The sequence below is a fragment of the Sorex araneus genome, chromosome 3 (genome assembly GCF_027595985.1).
Source record: "Sorex araneus isolate mSorAra2 chromosome 3, mSorAra2.pri, whole genome shotgun sequence".
NCBI lineage: Eukaryota > Metazoa > Chordata > Mammalia > Eulipotyphla > Soricidae > Sorex > Sorex araneus.
In genome coordinates this window covers 66,494,594-66,512,168 of record NC_073304.1, presented here as the reverse complement: position 1 = coordinate 66,512,168, position 17,575 = coordinate 66,494,594, and the positions used below count along the sequence as shown (strand labels likewise).

General features: G+C 42.8%; 1 protein-coding gene across 2 annotated transcripts; it reads left to right on the top strand.

Annotated features, from left to right (window-relative positions):
* The first annotated feature begins 1,830 nt into the window (after positions 1-1,830).
* On the top strand, positions 1,831-15,366 carry COCH (cochlin). 2 transcript variants are annotated; one of them, XM_055130532.1, is made up of 12 exons: positions 1,831-2,094; positions 2,281-2,343; positions 2,431-2,484; positions 4,316-4,472; positions 5,387-5,520; positions 6,039-6,101; positions 7,095-7,139; positions 7,226-7,373; positions 10,330-10,433; positions 11,449-11,675; positions 11,988-12,504; positions 14,782-15,366. In XM_055130532.1, exons 2-12 carry the CDS (start codon positions 2,310-2,312, stop codon positions 14,955-14,957), a joined length of 1,659 nt encoding a protein of 552 aa, XP_054986507.1. In that variant the 5' UTR covers positions 1,831-2,094; positions 2,281-2,309; the 3' UTR covers positions 14,958-15,366. The 2 variants fall into 2 exon arrangements, with proteins under 2 accessions (XP_054986507.1, XP_054986509.1); XM_055130534.1 differs by having other exon boundaries at positions 1,881-1,960.
* The last annotated feature ends 2,209 nt before the right edge of the window (positions 15,367-17,575 follow it).

Genomic DNA, 17,575 nt, shown 5'->3' with positions numbered 1-17,575 from the left:
CCCAGTCAAAGACATCTCACTCTGAAAAATTACTTCAAACACTGAACTTCAACCTTTGTTCTCCAATGGCCAGCAGGTCAGAGAAGGCACCCATGTTTTATCAAGGGGACACAATAAGCCCATTGAAGGTGAGTATTTAATAAAAATGTAATGAATGATAAATGCAAAATTAGAATAATTTGCTTAACTTCTAACATATAGCTAGGTATTATATGTCAAGGGAAACACTTGAGACTCATGGAAGAGAGTTAAAAATTGTGCATGGCATGGCACCATCTCAAATCAATTCCATTAGAATCTCAAGGGCGGGATGTGGACTGCTCCGGTGCTTAAAAGAGCTCTCCATACTGAATATGAGATATTCTCATTAAAGCAGGACAAACCAGGCATACCTGAAGAAGAGAGCCTGAAAATGTCATCCAGCTGAATGCAAAATTAACATCTTGATTTGTGTTTTTGGGTTTGGGCTGCTCAGAGTTTACTCCTGCTGTGCTCTCAGTGATCCCTCCTGACAGGTCCAGGTGGTGCCAGGGATTGAACCCTGATTAGTTGGACTCAAGGCAAAAGCCCTACCTGCAACACTCTCCAGAATCCTGCCCCCCCCCAAAAAAAAACCATCATCTTAATGGTTTGTCTGTTTTAAGGCAAACATACCCAGTGTTTCCTTTACTCTCCTACTCTTTTCCAGGTACATCCCCTGCAGAAGCCGGTACCCCTTGGGTGCAGAGACATTTCTTCAACAGGCTTATAGTCAGCATGAGGTACTGACTCGGGAGCACAAGAAGTCTCCTGGGTTGATCTTTCAAAGCAGAAATAAATAAATAAATAAATAAATAAATAAATAAATAAATAGATAGATAAATAAATATTAGCTTTCTTCAGTGTTTCAAAAGCAAAATAATTTGGGTGAACTCATGAAAGTCAACGAGGTAGATCCCTTAGTCTTTTTTCTTCTCTTTTCTTCTTCTTCTTCTTTTTTATTAATCGTCCCTGATAAAAAGAGCCGTGAAATTCCAAAGGGTTCCGTGAGACTCGCACGCGGTGACTTTCTCGGCCCTGGGCCACCTGCCTGCTGAGCGGGACTTTGATGTTTGTTAGTTTGTTCTTTGATATTTACTCTTTCAGCCAACATGTAAACTGTCCCTAATTATATAGCATCGCGACAATCTGGACAGCCGAACTGGAGGAGATTGTTCAACCCTAACTGAGAGTATTCATTCGATAAACGGTCATGGAAAAGACGAGTTTTAGTTAAAACTAAACCGGAAAGTTTGGCCTTTCTCCTGGCTGGTTGAATAAGAGAAAGACAAAGGGTATAGGAAGGGGCCTCCTAAACGTTTAGCGTTGCTGCCCTGAGCGGTGACTGCAGCCCGCTAGGAGAAAGCCCCACGCTACTCCCGCAGCAAGGCCCGGTCCTAGGGGCCCGGGGCCGCAGAACCAACCGTTCGACGGCAAGTGAGTGCATTTGGCTCCCTCGGGCCGGTCTCCCTTGACACCAGTGAAACTGTTTTCTGGGGAGCAGGCGGCTGGGAAGTTGGGGGTTTTTTTTCCCCTCCGAGGCCGGGGGTGCCTGATCACTCGCGCAGTTTCTGCACGTGGGGCGGCCGCGCCACCCGGGCTCGGGGCTCTCCCTGGACGCCAGGAGGCGCAGCCCCGCTGTGGCCCGACGCTCGCGCCCACGCCCCCGGCGCCTCGCAGGGACCCAAGTGGCGTCCAGGTGGCCGTGTCCCGCGCCGCGCCCCGGGGTGGGGGGAGGCGCTTCTGTGCGGGGCTCGGCGGGTCGCCGAGCTTGGAGGGCGGAGCTGGGTGGAAGGCCGCCGCCCGGCCCCCGGGGAGCTCCCAGCCCCCTTCCCGCGCCCCCCCCCCCCCGCACAGTGCTCATGCGCGCGGCCCGGCCTTTATAGCGGCCGCGGGAGCCCGGCGCTCCGCACTCGGGAGCAGCGGGGCGGATCCGAGTCAGGTGCGGAGCCCTGACGTCGGCCCGAGCGCCTCCCTTCTCCCCGACTCTCTGCAGAGTGCACCCCGGCGTGCTGCTGGCGGTGCAGAGACACTCCGCTTTGCTTGCATCTGCAGCCGGAGCATCCCAGCTTCTAGGTGGCGAGGGGCGTCCGTTCCCCGATGCGGGGATCCGGGGGGGGTCTTCTTGGGGGTTCCCCTGTGCCTGGCTGTTCCCGGGCTTGCGAGGGGTGCCAGAGCTCCGAGGACAAGGGAGGCGCGGGACAGCGGGGATGTGAGAACCGCGGTCCCCACGAGCCTCTGCGCTTTCTCTCTCTTTCCCAGGTGCCAGCACCCCTGAACTCCTATCTACCATGTCCGCAGGCTGGACCTCGCTCCTCTGCCTCGGTGGGTACGCGCCCCCCTCGCGGCCGTCGCCCCCTCACGCCGAGCGGGGTGCAGACTCAAGCAGCCCCCGATCCTCTCTGCCCGCAGGTGTGTGTCTGCTGCTGCTGCCGCCGCTGGAGCCCGCGGCCGCCGAGGGAGCGGGTGAGTGGCGGGTCCGCGCCCAGGGGCTCAGTCCCGCGGCGGGAGGGCGAGACCCGCGCTGCGAGTCTCCCCACCCTGCAATCCGACCCACCCACCGTGCGACGGCCCGAGTAGTCGGAGCCGGTGCGCGACTGCCCGGGCTCCGGGGCTCCCGCCTGCAAGCACCCGCCCCGCGCCCCCCGCGCCCAGCCCCTGGCTCGCCCTCTGCCCGATGGGGGCGTCCTTGGCAGAGCCACGGAGTCCACCTGCCCTCGCCCCACCTCGCCAGGAGTCCCCGCACGTCGAACAGAGGCGGCTGAAGGTCGAGGCTGGGGCTAGGGGGAGTCGCGTCCCGGGTGTTGCGCTGTGTTGGGGGCCAGAAATGCACGACTTTAAAGTTAAAGCTGATGGCGAAAGGCACAGGCAGAGAGGCAGAGGGAGAAACGGGCTTCGCATGCTGTCCCATCTTGTTTGATTCCCCCGCACCCCGTTATAAGAGAAACCAGTATCAAAAGCAGCATTTTTGCATGTTCCCTTTATTGCCGAAGCATCTGAAAAAGACCTGTCCTTTACGTAGAAGTGGGCTTGGGGGGCGGGAGGGTTGGTACTGGGGCCTTACTCCTGGCTCTGAGCTCAGAAATCACACCTGATGGGGTTCGGGGGACCAGGGATGTCGGAAATCAAATGCAGGTCAGCCGTGTGCAAGGTAAGCTCCCTACCCTCTGTACTATGGCTCAGAGCCCCCCACACCCCCACCTCCAAAACGACAGTCTTTTCTAAAATCCGTTTTCCTTGAAAGAATCAAGGTAAGTATCACACCGGGAGACACACACACACACACACACACACACACAGAGACCCACTCACTCACCTGGGCTCCTTGCGATGGATTGGAGGTGCTGTTTTCGACTAGGATTTTGAGTACTTGAGCATTGTGGTGACTTGGGGGGTAGTCCCTGCTGTCCTGCACCCCACCCTGGACCTGACAGGCCAAGGTACAGGTCGACAGAGAGTGCTCTACTGGGGTTCAATAATATGACCAGGTACTAAGTAGTATGCTGTCTTGGGAAGGTCTAGGTTTTCTTTTTTTTGTGTGTGTGTGTGTGTGTGTGTGTGTGTGTGTATTTTAAGTACATTTCAAAAAGATATGGCTAGTAATGATTTCCAGTATTTAGAAAATAGTATTTCTTCATAATACTAGCAATTCAATAGTCACAGTAAATGGATGAATTAACTTGTCATATTATCCTGATAAATTTACCAAGATAAATAATTACTATTTAGTGTATGTTGTAATAAAGGCTTTAACTCTTTGTTAGTGGCACCAAGTGTGTAAAACTTGAGAATATTTACAGTGCTTTTCTAAAATTTAAGACATGAGTCTCAGGGTAAAGAACATGCCTTGTGCATGCATGAGACCTGGGTTTGATCATTGGCACCTCGAGAAAAAAAAAAGAGCTACTGCTCAAAAAATAGTTGACATTTTAGGGCCAGAAAGAGCATGCAACAGGCTGGAACCCAGGCTTTGATCCCTGCCCCCCACCCACTGTCCCCTGAGCACTGCTGGACAAGACCACCCTCCTCACCCTCCAACCCCCACTAAAAAAGAGAGAAATATCTGAGAAAATGCTCCCAGTGACTTTATGCATCTCATGTCTAAAGACTAGATTAAACTGGAAAACGTTGGGACCTTCCAGATCTGGAATGGTGGAATGGTACATACATCAATATTCTTACCAGGTGTAGAGACTAGAGGGCTCGCACCACTGAGGCTCATTCCACACCACTCCTACCACCATCGGGCAGCTTGAAATCCTAAGGAAGGAGGTTACATCTCCTCCTTTCTCTTCAGTTCCCATCGCCATCACGTGCTTCACCAGAGGCCTGGACATCCGGAGAGAGAAAGCAGATGTGCTGTGCCCAGGCGACTGTCCCCTGGAGGAGTTCCCTGTGTTTGGCAACATTGTGTACGCTTCCGTGTCAAGCATCTGTGGCGCTGCAGTTCACAGGTGAGCCAACATGCCAGACAGTGTAAAACACCAGGCGATGATTTCTTTCCCTTCCTGAGGAATCCACCACCCTTTTCTCTTTGTGGGGCTGCTTTTGGCTGTAGACTATAGATGCATTTACATTCTTCCCCCTGGTTATACCTAAAACCCCCACTGCCCTGGGGACTTCTGAATAGAGAACAATTGCCTTACATCTCATGACATCTCTGTATTCATGGCATTCTTGCCACCCACTGTTTTAGCTTGTGGGACAACTCTACCACCTTCACCATGTCACTCCGCTACGGAGAGGAAGAAGCTGGATTTGTAGCTGGGCAGCTCCTTTTCTCAGGTCACTGCAGTCAGCAAATTCAGAGGCTGCAGTGGGTGCCCAGGACAGCCTCCAGCAGAATGGCCAGTGCAAACCTTTTCTGAAAATCAAGTCCAAAAGAACAAGTAGTTCAAGGATCCTACAGAGAAGACAGTTTGATGCTGTGAGCACTGAATTTCTGAGCTGCAGGGAACAGGATGCTACCATGTGTTCATATAATGTTTAAGAAATTTGACAGAGGGGTGGAGAGATAGTATAGTGAGTAAGGTGCTTGCCTTGCATAGAGCCTTTCAGGGTTCAGTCCCCAACACCATATGGTCCCCAGGAGTAATTCCTGAGTGCAGAGCCAGTAATCCCTGATTTGACAGAATAAAACCATCCCTCATCCCCACTATCCTAACCCCCCTCTCACACCTTTTGCTGCTGCCCCCCCTCCCCCGGGCAGATTTTTGTACCTGGATAAGCAAGGTTTTACAAAGACAGGCATCATCCTTAGATGGCATCTCTGCTGCTGCTCTTTTCTGAATTAACTAAGAGCTTCGTGTGCAACATGGCATTCTACATGGCCCAGATGTCTGGAAAGTGTGTTATTTTCATGTTGTAGGGGAGTCATCAGCAATGCAGGGGGACCAGTACGGATCTATAGTCTGCCAGGCAGAGAAAACTATTCCTCGGTAGTGGCCAATGGTATCCAATCTCAGTCGCTCTCCAGATGGTCAGCTTCTTTCACAGTGACAAGTAGGTACAATTATATTGTTCTTACTCGGTAAATATGGCTTCCGACCCAGGAAAAAGTTTTCTGCTTTCCTCAACCCAATCTCTTTGACTCTGAGAGAAAATAGCTGTGAGCAAGATGAATGTGGTCAACTTATAGGTTAGAGTTTTACACCTGATAGATCCAGGATCCACTCAAGCCAAATGTGTGGAGGTGGGGCAAAAGAAGAATCTTGCCATCACAACAGAAATGGAAATTTGAATTTTTACAACCAAGTGTCCTGGCATTTACCATGCAACTCTAAATTAAAAAAAAAAACTAGTGAGGGAATGTGAATTCATTTTGGGTGATTCTTCAAAAAACCTCTTATAATAGGTAAGAATCCATCTGGATTCTGTGAAAGGGCATGGAGCAATTACTCCTGCAAATGCCCCCTCCAAATATGTGTATCAACCTATAAAATCTTAAATTAGGTTAATTGAGCTTTGATGCTTTGATAGTAAAGATGGAAGGGGACATATCAATCTCTTTATTTTCACAGAAGGCAAAAGTGGCCCCCAGGAAGCCACAGGACGAATCGTGTCCACAGCACGTCCACCAACAGGTATGAGATATAGAAGCTATAGCCTAGCCCAGCATTTGGAAGTTACACTTGTGTCCTTGATAGACACTTGCCTTTAGGGGCTGGAGCAATAGCACAGCAGGTAGGGTGTTTGCCTTGCATGCAGCTGACCCCTCCAAGCACTGCCAGAAGTAATTCCTGAGTGCATGAGCCAGAAGTAACCCCTGTGCATTGCCGGGCTTGACCCAAAAACAAACAAACAAAAAAATGTGGCCCTCTTGGATCACTACAGGGCGTGACTCTTATAAAAAATTGATGTTAAGGGAACACAAAGCAAATACCAATACTATATATATATATACATATATATATGAAGCATTCTATTTTATATTTTAAATTCCCTTTTCTTCTATTTTTCAATAATAAACTCTGTTTCCAAATAGTTTCCTGAAATGCTACCGGTTTTCCTCTGAGAAACTGGCCAGAGTGAAAATACCAAGAATCTAGTATTTTCTAGATTCACTGTCATCAAATGGGATGAGTGTGTAACTATTTTAACTCTTTTCTAAGACTTTCAAGTCAAATGAATTAAACGCTTTAGTACCTAACAGAATTTCCAGTCCTGCCTCAAGTGTGGGCTTGACGGAACAAAGTTATGGATTGGAGGCAGGTGATATTGCTGCTGTCCAGATTTTCTTTGGGTAAACATTGCCTCTTCCTTCCAGAAAATGAGGAAATTAAATTTTTTTTTCTTTTTGGGTCACACCTGGTGATGTACAGGGGCTACTCCTGGCTCATGCACTCAGGAATTACCCCTAGCAGTGCTCAGGGGACCATATAGGATGCTGGGAATCGAACCCGGGTCGGCTGTGTGCAAGGCAAACGCCCTACCCGCTGTGCTACTGCTCCAGCCCTGGAAATTAATTTTTAAAGTATTTTCAAGAACAACACTCCTTGTCATGTTATTCCCCACAAAGATCTCTTGTTATACAACTGTCTTCCTTTTGCTAACACCAAGTGTTTCCTTTGTTTCAGGTAAACGACTAAAGAAAACATCTGAGAAGAAAGCTGGTAATAAAGGTGAGAGTCGGTTTGGGGAAAGCCATTCTCTCTTCCCTGCCTCCCTTTGAAACAGCTAACGCAAAAACTTGTTTGAGTATTCACAGACTGTAAAGCAGACATTGCGTTTCTGATCGATGGAAGTTTTAATATTGGGCAGCGCCGATTTAACTTACAGAAGAATTTTGTTGGGAAAGTGGCTCTAATGTTGGGAATCGGAACAGAAGGACCACACGTGGGCCTTGTTCAAGCCAGGTACTAATCTTGTTGAAATGGGAGAAGATTTAAATGCTGGCAAATGATTGATCTTTTTAGCAGGTTCAGTATAAACATGTTAGACTGTTAAACTTAGACTAAATTATCTAAGTCTTCTTTCTTCCTTCCTCCCTTCCTTTCTTTCTCCCTTCCTTTCTTCTTTCTTTCCTTCTTTCCTTCTTTCTTTCTTTCTTTCTTTCTTTCTTTCTTTCTTTCTTTCTTTCTTTCTTTCTTTCTTTCTTTCTTTCTTTCTCTTTCTTTCTTTCGCTTTTTCTTTCTTTCTTTCTCTCTCTCTCTTTCTTTCTTTCTTTCTTTCTTTCTTTCTTTCTTTCTTTCTTTCTTTCTTTCTTTCTTTCCTCTCTCTTTTTCTCCTTCTCTTTCCCCTTCCTTCTCTCCCGTCCCCTCCCCCTCCCCTCTCCTCCCCGTCCCTTCCCCCTCCTCTCCCCTTCCCTTCCCTTCCTTTCCCTTCTTTTGGATTGAGAGACTCATTTGTATGTCTTTAAGTACCAGAAAGTAGACTGAAAGTTTTAAACATGTTAACCCTGCACATCTACTCTGCTCAATTACTATTTTTTCCTCACAAAAGGAAGCAGTGGTGTGTCTATTGCTCCTTTGTATTCTATTGTTTGATTCTCATGTGCTCTTGATTCATGACCTGAAGGTTTACTTTCTAATTTCATTCATTCAAAAATAATAGTGGTTGGCTTTTAGGTTGATAATATACTGAATATAGGAAGTTGGGAAAACTTAACAAAATATAAAGAAAACAAATTTCCCAACTATATCTGATATAATAACTGTTTTACTTCCTTCTAGCACTTTAAGAAAATATTTAACCATACATATTAATTTTTCAAAAATTCAGACTATAAAAAAACCCAGACTATGTCTTCTATCTTGTATAATACCTTACTATTAATATATCACCCTAACACAAATATTCTTGAGAAACGGATTTTTGGGTTTTTTTCGGGGGCTGGAGAAGTGCACAGCTGGTGACCTGATGATACTCAGGGGTTACTCCTGGCTCTGTACCCAGGAATTACTCCTGGCAGTGTTCAGTCGACTCTGTGCAAGGCAAACATCCTACCTATTGTACTATCTCTCTTTGGCATCATTATTAAGTCATTCTGCTATTGATTTTTCACTGTTACACATTATTCCTGTGTTTTTCACTGCTACACAATATATACTAGTAGGAACATCCTCATAGCAATCTTGTTTAGTCTGAAAGTGAAATTACTTTATAGGGTACTAACATCTTCAAGCTTTTTTCATATAACCAGTTATATTTTTATTTTTGTTGGTTTGGGGCCACACCTAGCAGTGCTCAAGGGCTGCTCATAGCTTGGTGCTCAGTGATCACTCTTGATGGTGCTCTGGGGACAATGTGGTACCTGGGATCAAACTTGAACTCTCTCTGGCCGAACAGTTTAATTTCTTTCTAGAAAATTGATCCAGTTGAAACTATCAGCAGTGGTAATTTGTACTTTATTTGTTCTTACATTAATATTTTATCACTGACTTTTAATTGAGATAATTTTGGCACAAAAATAACTTTGTTATTTTCTATATAATTTAACTTTTTGTCCTATACTTTTAAAGAACAAAATAAGTTTTGGGGCCAGAGAGATTGTAGACCACATAGGGTACTTGCCTTGCATGCAACCTGGTTCGATCTCTGTCATCCCTTATTGTCCCCCTATCCTACCAGGAATGATTCCTGAGAGCTGACCCTGGACTAAGCACTGAGCACTGCCAGGTGTAGCCCCAAAACAAACAAGGAAAAACCCCAAAGAAATCCTATCAGCATAAATCTTTTAAAAAATAAAGTCAAAGGGACCAAAAAAATTTCTTATCCAGTTGATTTGTGTACCAATAATATATTCAAGTTTGGGCAAATCTGTATCTGTGATATGTATACTAATTCGTAGGTCTTTCCTACTATGTTTTGAGTTTTATACCATTATTTCATATTTTTTCTATTTTTACCCAATTCTTTTTCAAAATGAAAATTATCACTCCACTAAGCTTCTATTAAGCCAAGTGCTCTAAGCCAAGAAAATCTGAATGTAAAATGCAGCTTTTTTGTTAGACAAATTACCTAAATAATTTTTTCATTTGTATAACTTATAAATACACATAATATGTCACTGTCACTATCACTGCCATCCCATTGCTCATGGATTTGCTCGAGTGGGCACCAGTAACGTTTCCATTGTGAGACTTGTTACAGTTTTTGGCATATTGAATACTCCACAGCTAGCTTGCCAGGCTCTGCCATGTGGGCGGTATACTCTTGGTAGCTTGCTGGGCTCTCTGAGAGGGACAGAAGAATCAAACCCAGGTCAGCTGCTTGTAAGGCAAATGCCCTACCTGATGTGCTATTGCTCCAATCCTGGTGATTCACTAATAAAAACATTAAAAAAAAAAAAAAGGATTCAGGAAGAGGGCTGGAGTGATATGATAGCACAGCAGGTAGGGAGTTTGCCTTGTATGCAGTCAACCTGGGTTCGATTTTCAGCATCCCATATGGTCCCCCAAGCACCACCAGGAGTAATTCCTGAGTGTAGAGCCAGGAGTAACCCCTGTGCATCGCCAGGTGTGACCCAAAAGGCAAAAAGAAAAAAAAAAGAAAAAAATGGGTTCAGGAAGTCAAGAGATAGTACAGCAAGGTATGTGCCTTATCCACATAATATGTAGTATCATTGTTTACTTAGCATGTATAGTAATTTAGCATTAATATAATTTAGCATGTTTCCTAGAATATAGCAAACCTTCAAGTAACGATTCTTTTTTGTATGCCAAAAATACATTTCATATTTTAAATTTAAGATGCAATATATGATAGAATTAAGAAAGGGCTGTGTATGATTTAAAGACTTAAAAAAAATGGTATTTTTTTTTATCTTTTCAATTACCCTGGATAACATTTTTTTCATTTTTCCATTCTTAGTGAACATCCCAAAATAGAATTTTACTTGAAAAACTTTACATCAGCCAAAGATGTTTTGTTTGCCATAAAGGAAGTAGGTTTCAGAGGGGGTAATTCCAACACAGGTAAGTAAAATCAGGTGTTTGGGATATGACGAAAGAGGGCTATGAGTTATTAGACATGTAAACAGTGATTACCCATTTTGTATAAGATGTGAAATGCTACTTCCTGGCATGAAATCTTGATTAGGTTTACAATGATCATCTGAGATAAATATGCAACTTACAGTGGAAAATATAGCTTAAAAATATATATATATATAGCAGGAACCCTAGAGATAGATCAGGTAAGGTGCTTGCCCTGGGTGTGCCCTACCTGGGTTCAATCCCCAGCAGCCCTTTTGGTCCCTTGAGCCTTACCAGAGTCACCCTTGAACACAGAGGCAGGAGTAAGCCCTGACTACAGCCAGCTGTGGCCACAAACCTAAACAAACAAAATAAGCATTGGAAGTTATAAACCTCATATTAGACACTGTAGAAAACAATTTAAACTGTTAAAAACAAAGATCAACAAATTTATCTAGTGAACATTGCTGTGATGGATATAACTAGAGTGACGGTCACTCTGGACGCTCTGGAGAGGCTTATGTTCTGAGTGTTTAAAAGCTATTTACTCAGTAACTCAGGGCTAGACAGGGAGCACAACAGTGACAAAACAGGAGCTAAGGTATTTGCCTTGCATGTGGCTGACCAGGGTTCAATCCCAAGCCCTGTCAGTCCTGCCAGGAATGATCTCTGAGCACATAACTAGGAATAAGTCCTGAGTACAGCTAGTGTGACCCAAATACCAAAAAATTTAAAAAAAAAAAAAAGAAAAGTGGGAGTCACTTGAGTGTTTTTGACTGATGTGAAGAAGCGAAATGTGAAGCTTCTGGGAGTTGATGGGGAAGTTATGTGGGCTGTGAAGACAAAAAATAGGGCTGATGAATAGTTAAACATTTCCATCTGATGCACCTATTTTAGGATTAAATCCTATGAAAGTTAAATTTTTAAAGTTGGTGGCATCACACTGATACAGGGGAACAGAAATATTATTCGAGCAAGGGGTGATCTTCCATTTTGCTTCTTTTTTAAAACCTAGGAAAAGCCTTGAAGCATACAGCCCAGAAATTTTTCACAGCAGACACTGGAGTGAGAAAAGGGATCCCCAAGGTGGTGGTAGTATTTATCGATGGCTGGCCTTCTGATGACATTGAGGAAGCAGGCATCGTGGCCCGAGAGTTTGGTGTCAATGTATTTATTGTTTCTGTGGCCAAGCCTATCCCTGAAGAACTAGGCATGGTTCAGGATGTTGCATTTGTTGACAAGGTAAGGAGATGGCAGGTATCTTGCAAAGTTAACTGAGGCATAGAGGTGACTGGTACATATCTGGATTGATTTTGAGCATTCACAATATAATGTCTAACTTGTGTGCGGGTGTGTTAACGGTGTTTGGCAGCACCAAGCAGTGCTCAGAGGTCACTCATGGAGGTGCATAGGAAACCCTGTGTGCTACCGGGGACCAAACCAGGGTTGGCCATGTGCAACACAAGCACCTTAACCCTTGTACTATCTCTCTGGCCTAACTCTGAAGAAGAAACTTCTAATTCCCTTGACTCTTTTCTCCCTCCCCTTACTTAGGCTGTCTGTCGGAATAATGGTTTCTTCTCTTACCACATGCCCAACTGGTTTGGCACCACAAAATATGTCAAGCCTCTGGTACAGAAGCTGTGCACTCACGAGCAAATGATGTGCAGCAAGACCTGTTATAACTCAGTGAATATTGCCTTTTTAATTGATGGCTCTAGTAGTGTTGGAGACGGCAATTTCCACCTCATGCTTGAATTTGTATCCAACATAGCCAAGACCTTTGAAATCTCAGACATTGGAGCAAAGATAGCTGCTGTACAGTTCACCTATGATCAGCGCACAGAATTCAGTTTCTTCGATTACAACACGAAGGAGAATGTCCTAGCAGTTATTAGAAATATCCGCTATATGAGTGGTGGAACAGCTACTGGAGATGCCATTTCCTTTACTGTTAGAAATGTGTTTGGTCCTGTGAGGGATAGCCCCAACAAGAACTTCCTGGTAATCATCACAGATGGGCAGTCCTATGACGATGTCCGAGGCCCTGCTGCTGCCGCCCACGACGCAGGTAAGGTTCTTGTCCTTCGAAAGGAAAGTGAGGTGGCTTCAGTAAAATTAGGATAAGACAGATTTATGTTTTTTATTGAACAGGCATCAACAGCGTGGAGTCATTATTCAGAGTTTACTCAGTATTTGCTGACTTGCCAAAGTAGCCCTATAAACTTTATTCTGCAGCTAAGGGAGTCAACATCCTCAAACTAACAGTAGTGAGGCTGAATCTACGCTCCTGATCACTAGTATAGTTGACCAAAATTCCAAGGAGAGCCGTGCCATGTGTCAAGGAAGTATGTTATCAGTGGTCATTTAGCCCGAAGTGAATAACCTAACGCCACTTTATCATAACAGTATAATCCTTAGTAATTCTAGTTATTTGGTCTACTGTTTGTCCGAACCCACCACCAGTATCAGCATCCCTCCAATGTCTCCAACTCCTCACCCCATCTCAGCCCACCTCCATACAGATGAGTTTTAGATTTAATTGTAGTTTGGGTCCCTTGTTGACTAGTGTTGGTTCTAGTGGTTTTGATGTGTACAAATACCTCGGCTCTCTACCATCCATGTGCCCAAGGCCCCTAAACATTGACCCTGCTATCTCAAACTGTCCCTTCTCACTTCACCCCCTCCATTCTCTCCTTGCCTGATATTTTCATTTTTATAATCTAGGGCCAAGGGTTTGCCCACCTTTGATAACTTCCATTCCCTGTGTTGTTATTCTATATACCAGATTCCTGAGATCCAGCTTTGTAGTTTTTAAGTTTTTAGGCTGGCATGAGTTTTCTAAGATAAAGTTACTGCTAGCTTTAATCCTATTCCATCCAAACATCCTTCTCTTTGAGACAAATAAAACATTCTGATGTTATGAAAGGGTATAAAAAGGTTTCCTTTCTCCCTTAACCCATCCTTATTACTTTTGGCAAAGGCCACTAGTTCCTGAAGACTTTTTAACACAATATGTTATTGAGATCAAACAGGCCAACAAAAAGCTGAGCTTCCCTTTGTTGAGATGCGTAACTGAGTGACTGGAGTTCAATCAGGTCTAAAAACAAAATTGCTAACATAGTAGGGGGCAACCAACAGCCTTGCATCTTTCTCTACTCTTTTCCTCCTATTTCATCTCTATGACCCCTTGCCCTTTTTTTTTTTTTCCATGAGAGGGACTGAACCCTGGGCGTCACTTGTAAGATGTGTTCTAGAACCACTTGAGTCACATCCTCTGCCCTTTAAAATACCTGTGCTAAAGCATTTACATGTTTACAGACTTAGAAGATTTTGATTAGGACAGATATCTGATCCATGCAATGAAATCTCTGTACTTGGTGAGTAGTGTATTAAGTTTTAAGATAGGAAGTAGCTATTTCAAAAACAGTTACAGGGAATTCCACGAGGAGAGATGATGACTAAGGATCAAGCCAGTGTTATAGCATATGCCTCTCACATGAGGCCTTGTATTCAATCCCGAGCACCACCAAAAAATAATCTAAGAACCTGCTAAAAACTATTTCTACAAGTTGATAAAGGTGAGCCAAATACTACCTTAAACAAAATGTGTATTTGTGTTAAAAGCATTCTAGTAACACTATGGAGGTGGAAGTGGAAGAACTCAATGTAACTTGAAGAAATTACTTCAGTTTCATAAGCATTACCTTTTTTCACCAGACTTTTGCTTTGGGATTAAAGACAATTTTTGACAATTGGTCAGTTTGTGAATATAGCATATAAAGTTAGAAATGGATAAAAGGTATTTTTCAGAGGATCACTCCTCAATCTAACAACCTAGGAAACTTGGATAATTTTGTACAGTGTCATCTGTGCAATTCTTTATGCTATGGCTCTAGTAGGAATAGTCAAGCAGGGAAGTTTTTTTCTTGTGCCAGTCTCAAAGGGGGGGTCTCAGGATTTTCCTCACGGCAGTCTCAGAGGGGAAAGCTGTAGGATTTGGTTATTTTAAAAACAATGTTAAAAAATACTGTTAAAGAATTTTCCTTCTACCTCTATCACAAATGGAATTTTTCCCTGTAAAAGCAGTCATATGAACTAATTTATCCTGCTAATGTGGCTTATTACACTTCATGTAAGCTTCAGGTATTATTACCCAAACTGTTTAGCCACTCAACAAAATGACTGCTAAACCTATTTGGACTGGTCCAAATAGATCTACAGACCAATCCAGATAGGCAGTTTTCTTTGGAACCGTGTACAAATACATGAAATATGTGTATACACACACACACACAGACAAGATGGAACTTGGTTTTAATTACTCTACAAATACTTTTCATTGTAGGTATCACCGTTTTCTCTGTTGGTGTGGCTTGGGCACCTCTGGATGACCTGAAAGATATGGCTTCTAAACCAAAGGAGTCGCATGCTTTCTTCACAAGGGAGTTCACAGGATTAGAACCAATTGTTTCTGATGTTATCAGAGGCATTTGTAGAGATTTCTTAGAATCCCAGCAATAATATTTTGTCGACTGAAAAAGCACAAGGGAAATCTAATGTTTAAGTTGTATTCTCATACTATTGCGATATTATAGAGCATACTAGCTAGGGTCAGAATCAAAACTATTAAAGATGTCAACAGCTGTTTTAAGCAAATAAGCACTCATTTAAAACTACCTTCTAACTACAACTTAAGACATGTTCAGGACACTGCTGAGGCTTCATATTGGTGATTCTTAGAAACTCAGGAAAAATGAGTTATCATGGACTAAAGTATCAGTTCTAACCTACTAAATGTATAGATATGCAAATTCTATACTTGCTCAATAAAGTATTTGGTATTTAGACCATAAGAAATATTCCTTTTCTAGTCATTCTGTATTAAATATTTAAGGCAAATGGAAAAAAAAAGCTCTTTTTGACCCAAGTAGATGGCTTAAAAGCAATCAATAATATAAGTTTATAAGTTAATAGAGATTAAGTTATGGCTAAGGAAGGGATGGATATGGATCATATGGCTATGATCAAATTTCTCTTGTATGCTTTCAATAAGAACTCCAATGAAATATTACACAGAACAAGTTAGCAGGAATATCTTTCTTTTATATTCTTATGTGTCTGTGTATATAGATATACACATATAAAAAAATCTTATCTAAAAGTCATTCATGTTCTGAAAAAGATTGTTAGTAAAATTTTTACTTAACACTTACATTTAGCTTCAATCACATCTCAAATAGCAGACACAGGAAGAGTATTGTATTTGAATATAGACACAATAAAATCATTAGTGACTAATACTACCAGCTGCCTTACTTCTATTACAGTAACTCTGGAACATGGTAACATTTGTCTTGTTTTTGTGGAAAGACCAACCAGCATTTTTTTAAAAATAATACAGTAAGACACTTTTACTTTCAGGCAATATAGCACAAGACAGTTTTGGCTACCTAGTGCAACAAAAGTGTCTAACTACTTTATGGGAACTTAAATATGCTTGTGAATTTGCTTCCCGAGAAAAGTGAACACTGGCTCTCCAACATGAGTTCACCAGCTCCCTCTCAGTGGTGGCTCCATCACTCCAGGCATTGAGCTGCTTGCAACACAGACCCTCACTCCCATCCATCTTTGTGCCCCATTTCCCTGAACACATATTTAACTGAACCAGCCCAGACCCAGCAGTACTCAGGGCTTACTCCTGGCTCAGCACTCAGGGATAACTTCTGTTGGGGCTTGGGGGATCATAAGGGGTGCCAGGGACTGAACACAGGCCAGCCACGTGCAGGGCAAGTGCCCCGCCCTCTGTTCTAGTTCTCTAGCCCCTTGTTAGCTCTTTTTTAAAATGCCTTTTCAAGAGATATGGCTCAACAGGCTGAGCACATGCTTTACTCCACTGCAAGGCCTAGGTCTGATCCCTGGCACTGCAAATTTCCTGAAGCAACCCCCATTAGCAAGCAGTATCCTCTGAACACCAGGTATAGCCAAAAACAAAAAACAATTTTAAAGAAGCCTTTACTTTCTATCATACTGTGAGGCATCTGAGGTAACAAGAGGGGCCAAAGAGATAGTTCTAATGGGCCGAGCAAAAAGCACGTGAAAGCCAGGGTTTGATTCCACAACATGGTCCTCCAAGAATCACAGGGAACAAAGTCCCAGCACAGAGTATCTCCTTGAGCAATGCTGCAGGCTAACATAGAGGGGGTTGAAGTGAGAACGGAAAAAAGACATTTTTTAATTTATTATTAGAAGTTAACAGTAGCTTTATAACCAAGATGAAAGGATCAGAGAGTAAAAGAGAAATTTTTAAAAAGTTGTACTGCATCCCAACTTTAGCAGATAGGCCTAAACTTCAAATATGCTAGCTCATTTATAAATAATTTTTAATGTAATGCTGGTCTAAATGAGATGCTGGTCTTCAATAGTAACTCAATCAAAATATGAGAAAATATGAATAACTAAAATATTAAAAAGGCAGCATATAACTAAATATTCTAAGTCAACATATTGGAATTCGTATATAAAAAGTCTTAACTTTTATATAATAAAGCACTTATTTAGTAGTCAAAATAACTTCCTATAAGTCCATTTGGTAGTAACACAAAATGAAAATAAGACATTCTATTTAAATACTTTGTCTCTTTCAAATATTTAATATTGTAGCAAAAAATGTTACCAACGTATAAAAGAAAAATAAACAAATATACTATTTTATTCATTTGTTTTAATACATTCCAAAAAAGAGGTGAATTTTTTTATGCAATGCAATGATGATTACATTTCAGTTAGACAATATGCATTAGTTTGCAATAGCTACCAGAAACAATATTAGAATTGATTGGACAAGCTTGTCCGTTTTTTTGTTCCTGCTGTTTTTTCAAAAAGAAAAAAGAAAATGTCCCCTATAACTTGTTCAATAATGACACTCAGCTCTAAAGCCAGAATAACTAATATTTAAAGAAAATTTTTAGTGTTTCATCAACAACTGCTACTTGAATTTTCATGATATATCTCAATTTTTCCTGCACGGCAGAGACTGCAAGTTACCTGTGGCGTATTCGATATACCAAAAACAGTAACAAGTCTCACAATGGAGCTGTTACTGGTGCCCACTTGAGCAAATCGATGAACAACAGGACGAC

Excerpts from the sequence above, each read along its gene's own strand:
- COCH (XM_055130532.1), top strand. The coding sequence starts at position 2,310 with ATGTCCGCAGGCTGGACCTCGCTCCTCTGCCTCG. Across the intron at positions 7,374-10,329 it reads GTGGGCCTTGTTCAAGCCAG|TGAACATCCCAAAATAGAAT; the intron begins GTACTAATCTTG and ends TTCCATTCTTAG. Across the intron at positions 12,505-14,781 it reads TGCTGCCGCCCACGACGCAG|GTATCACCGTTTTCTCTGTT; the intron begins GTAAGGTTCTTG and ends TTTTCATTGTAG.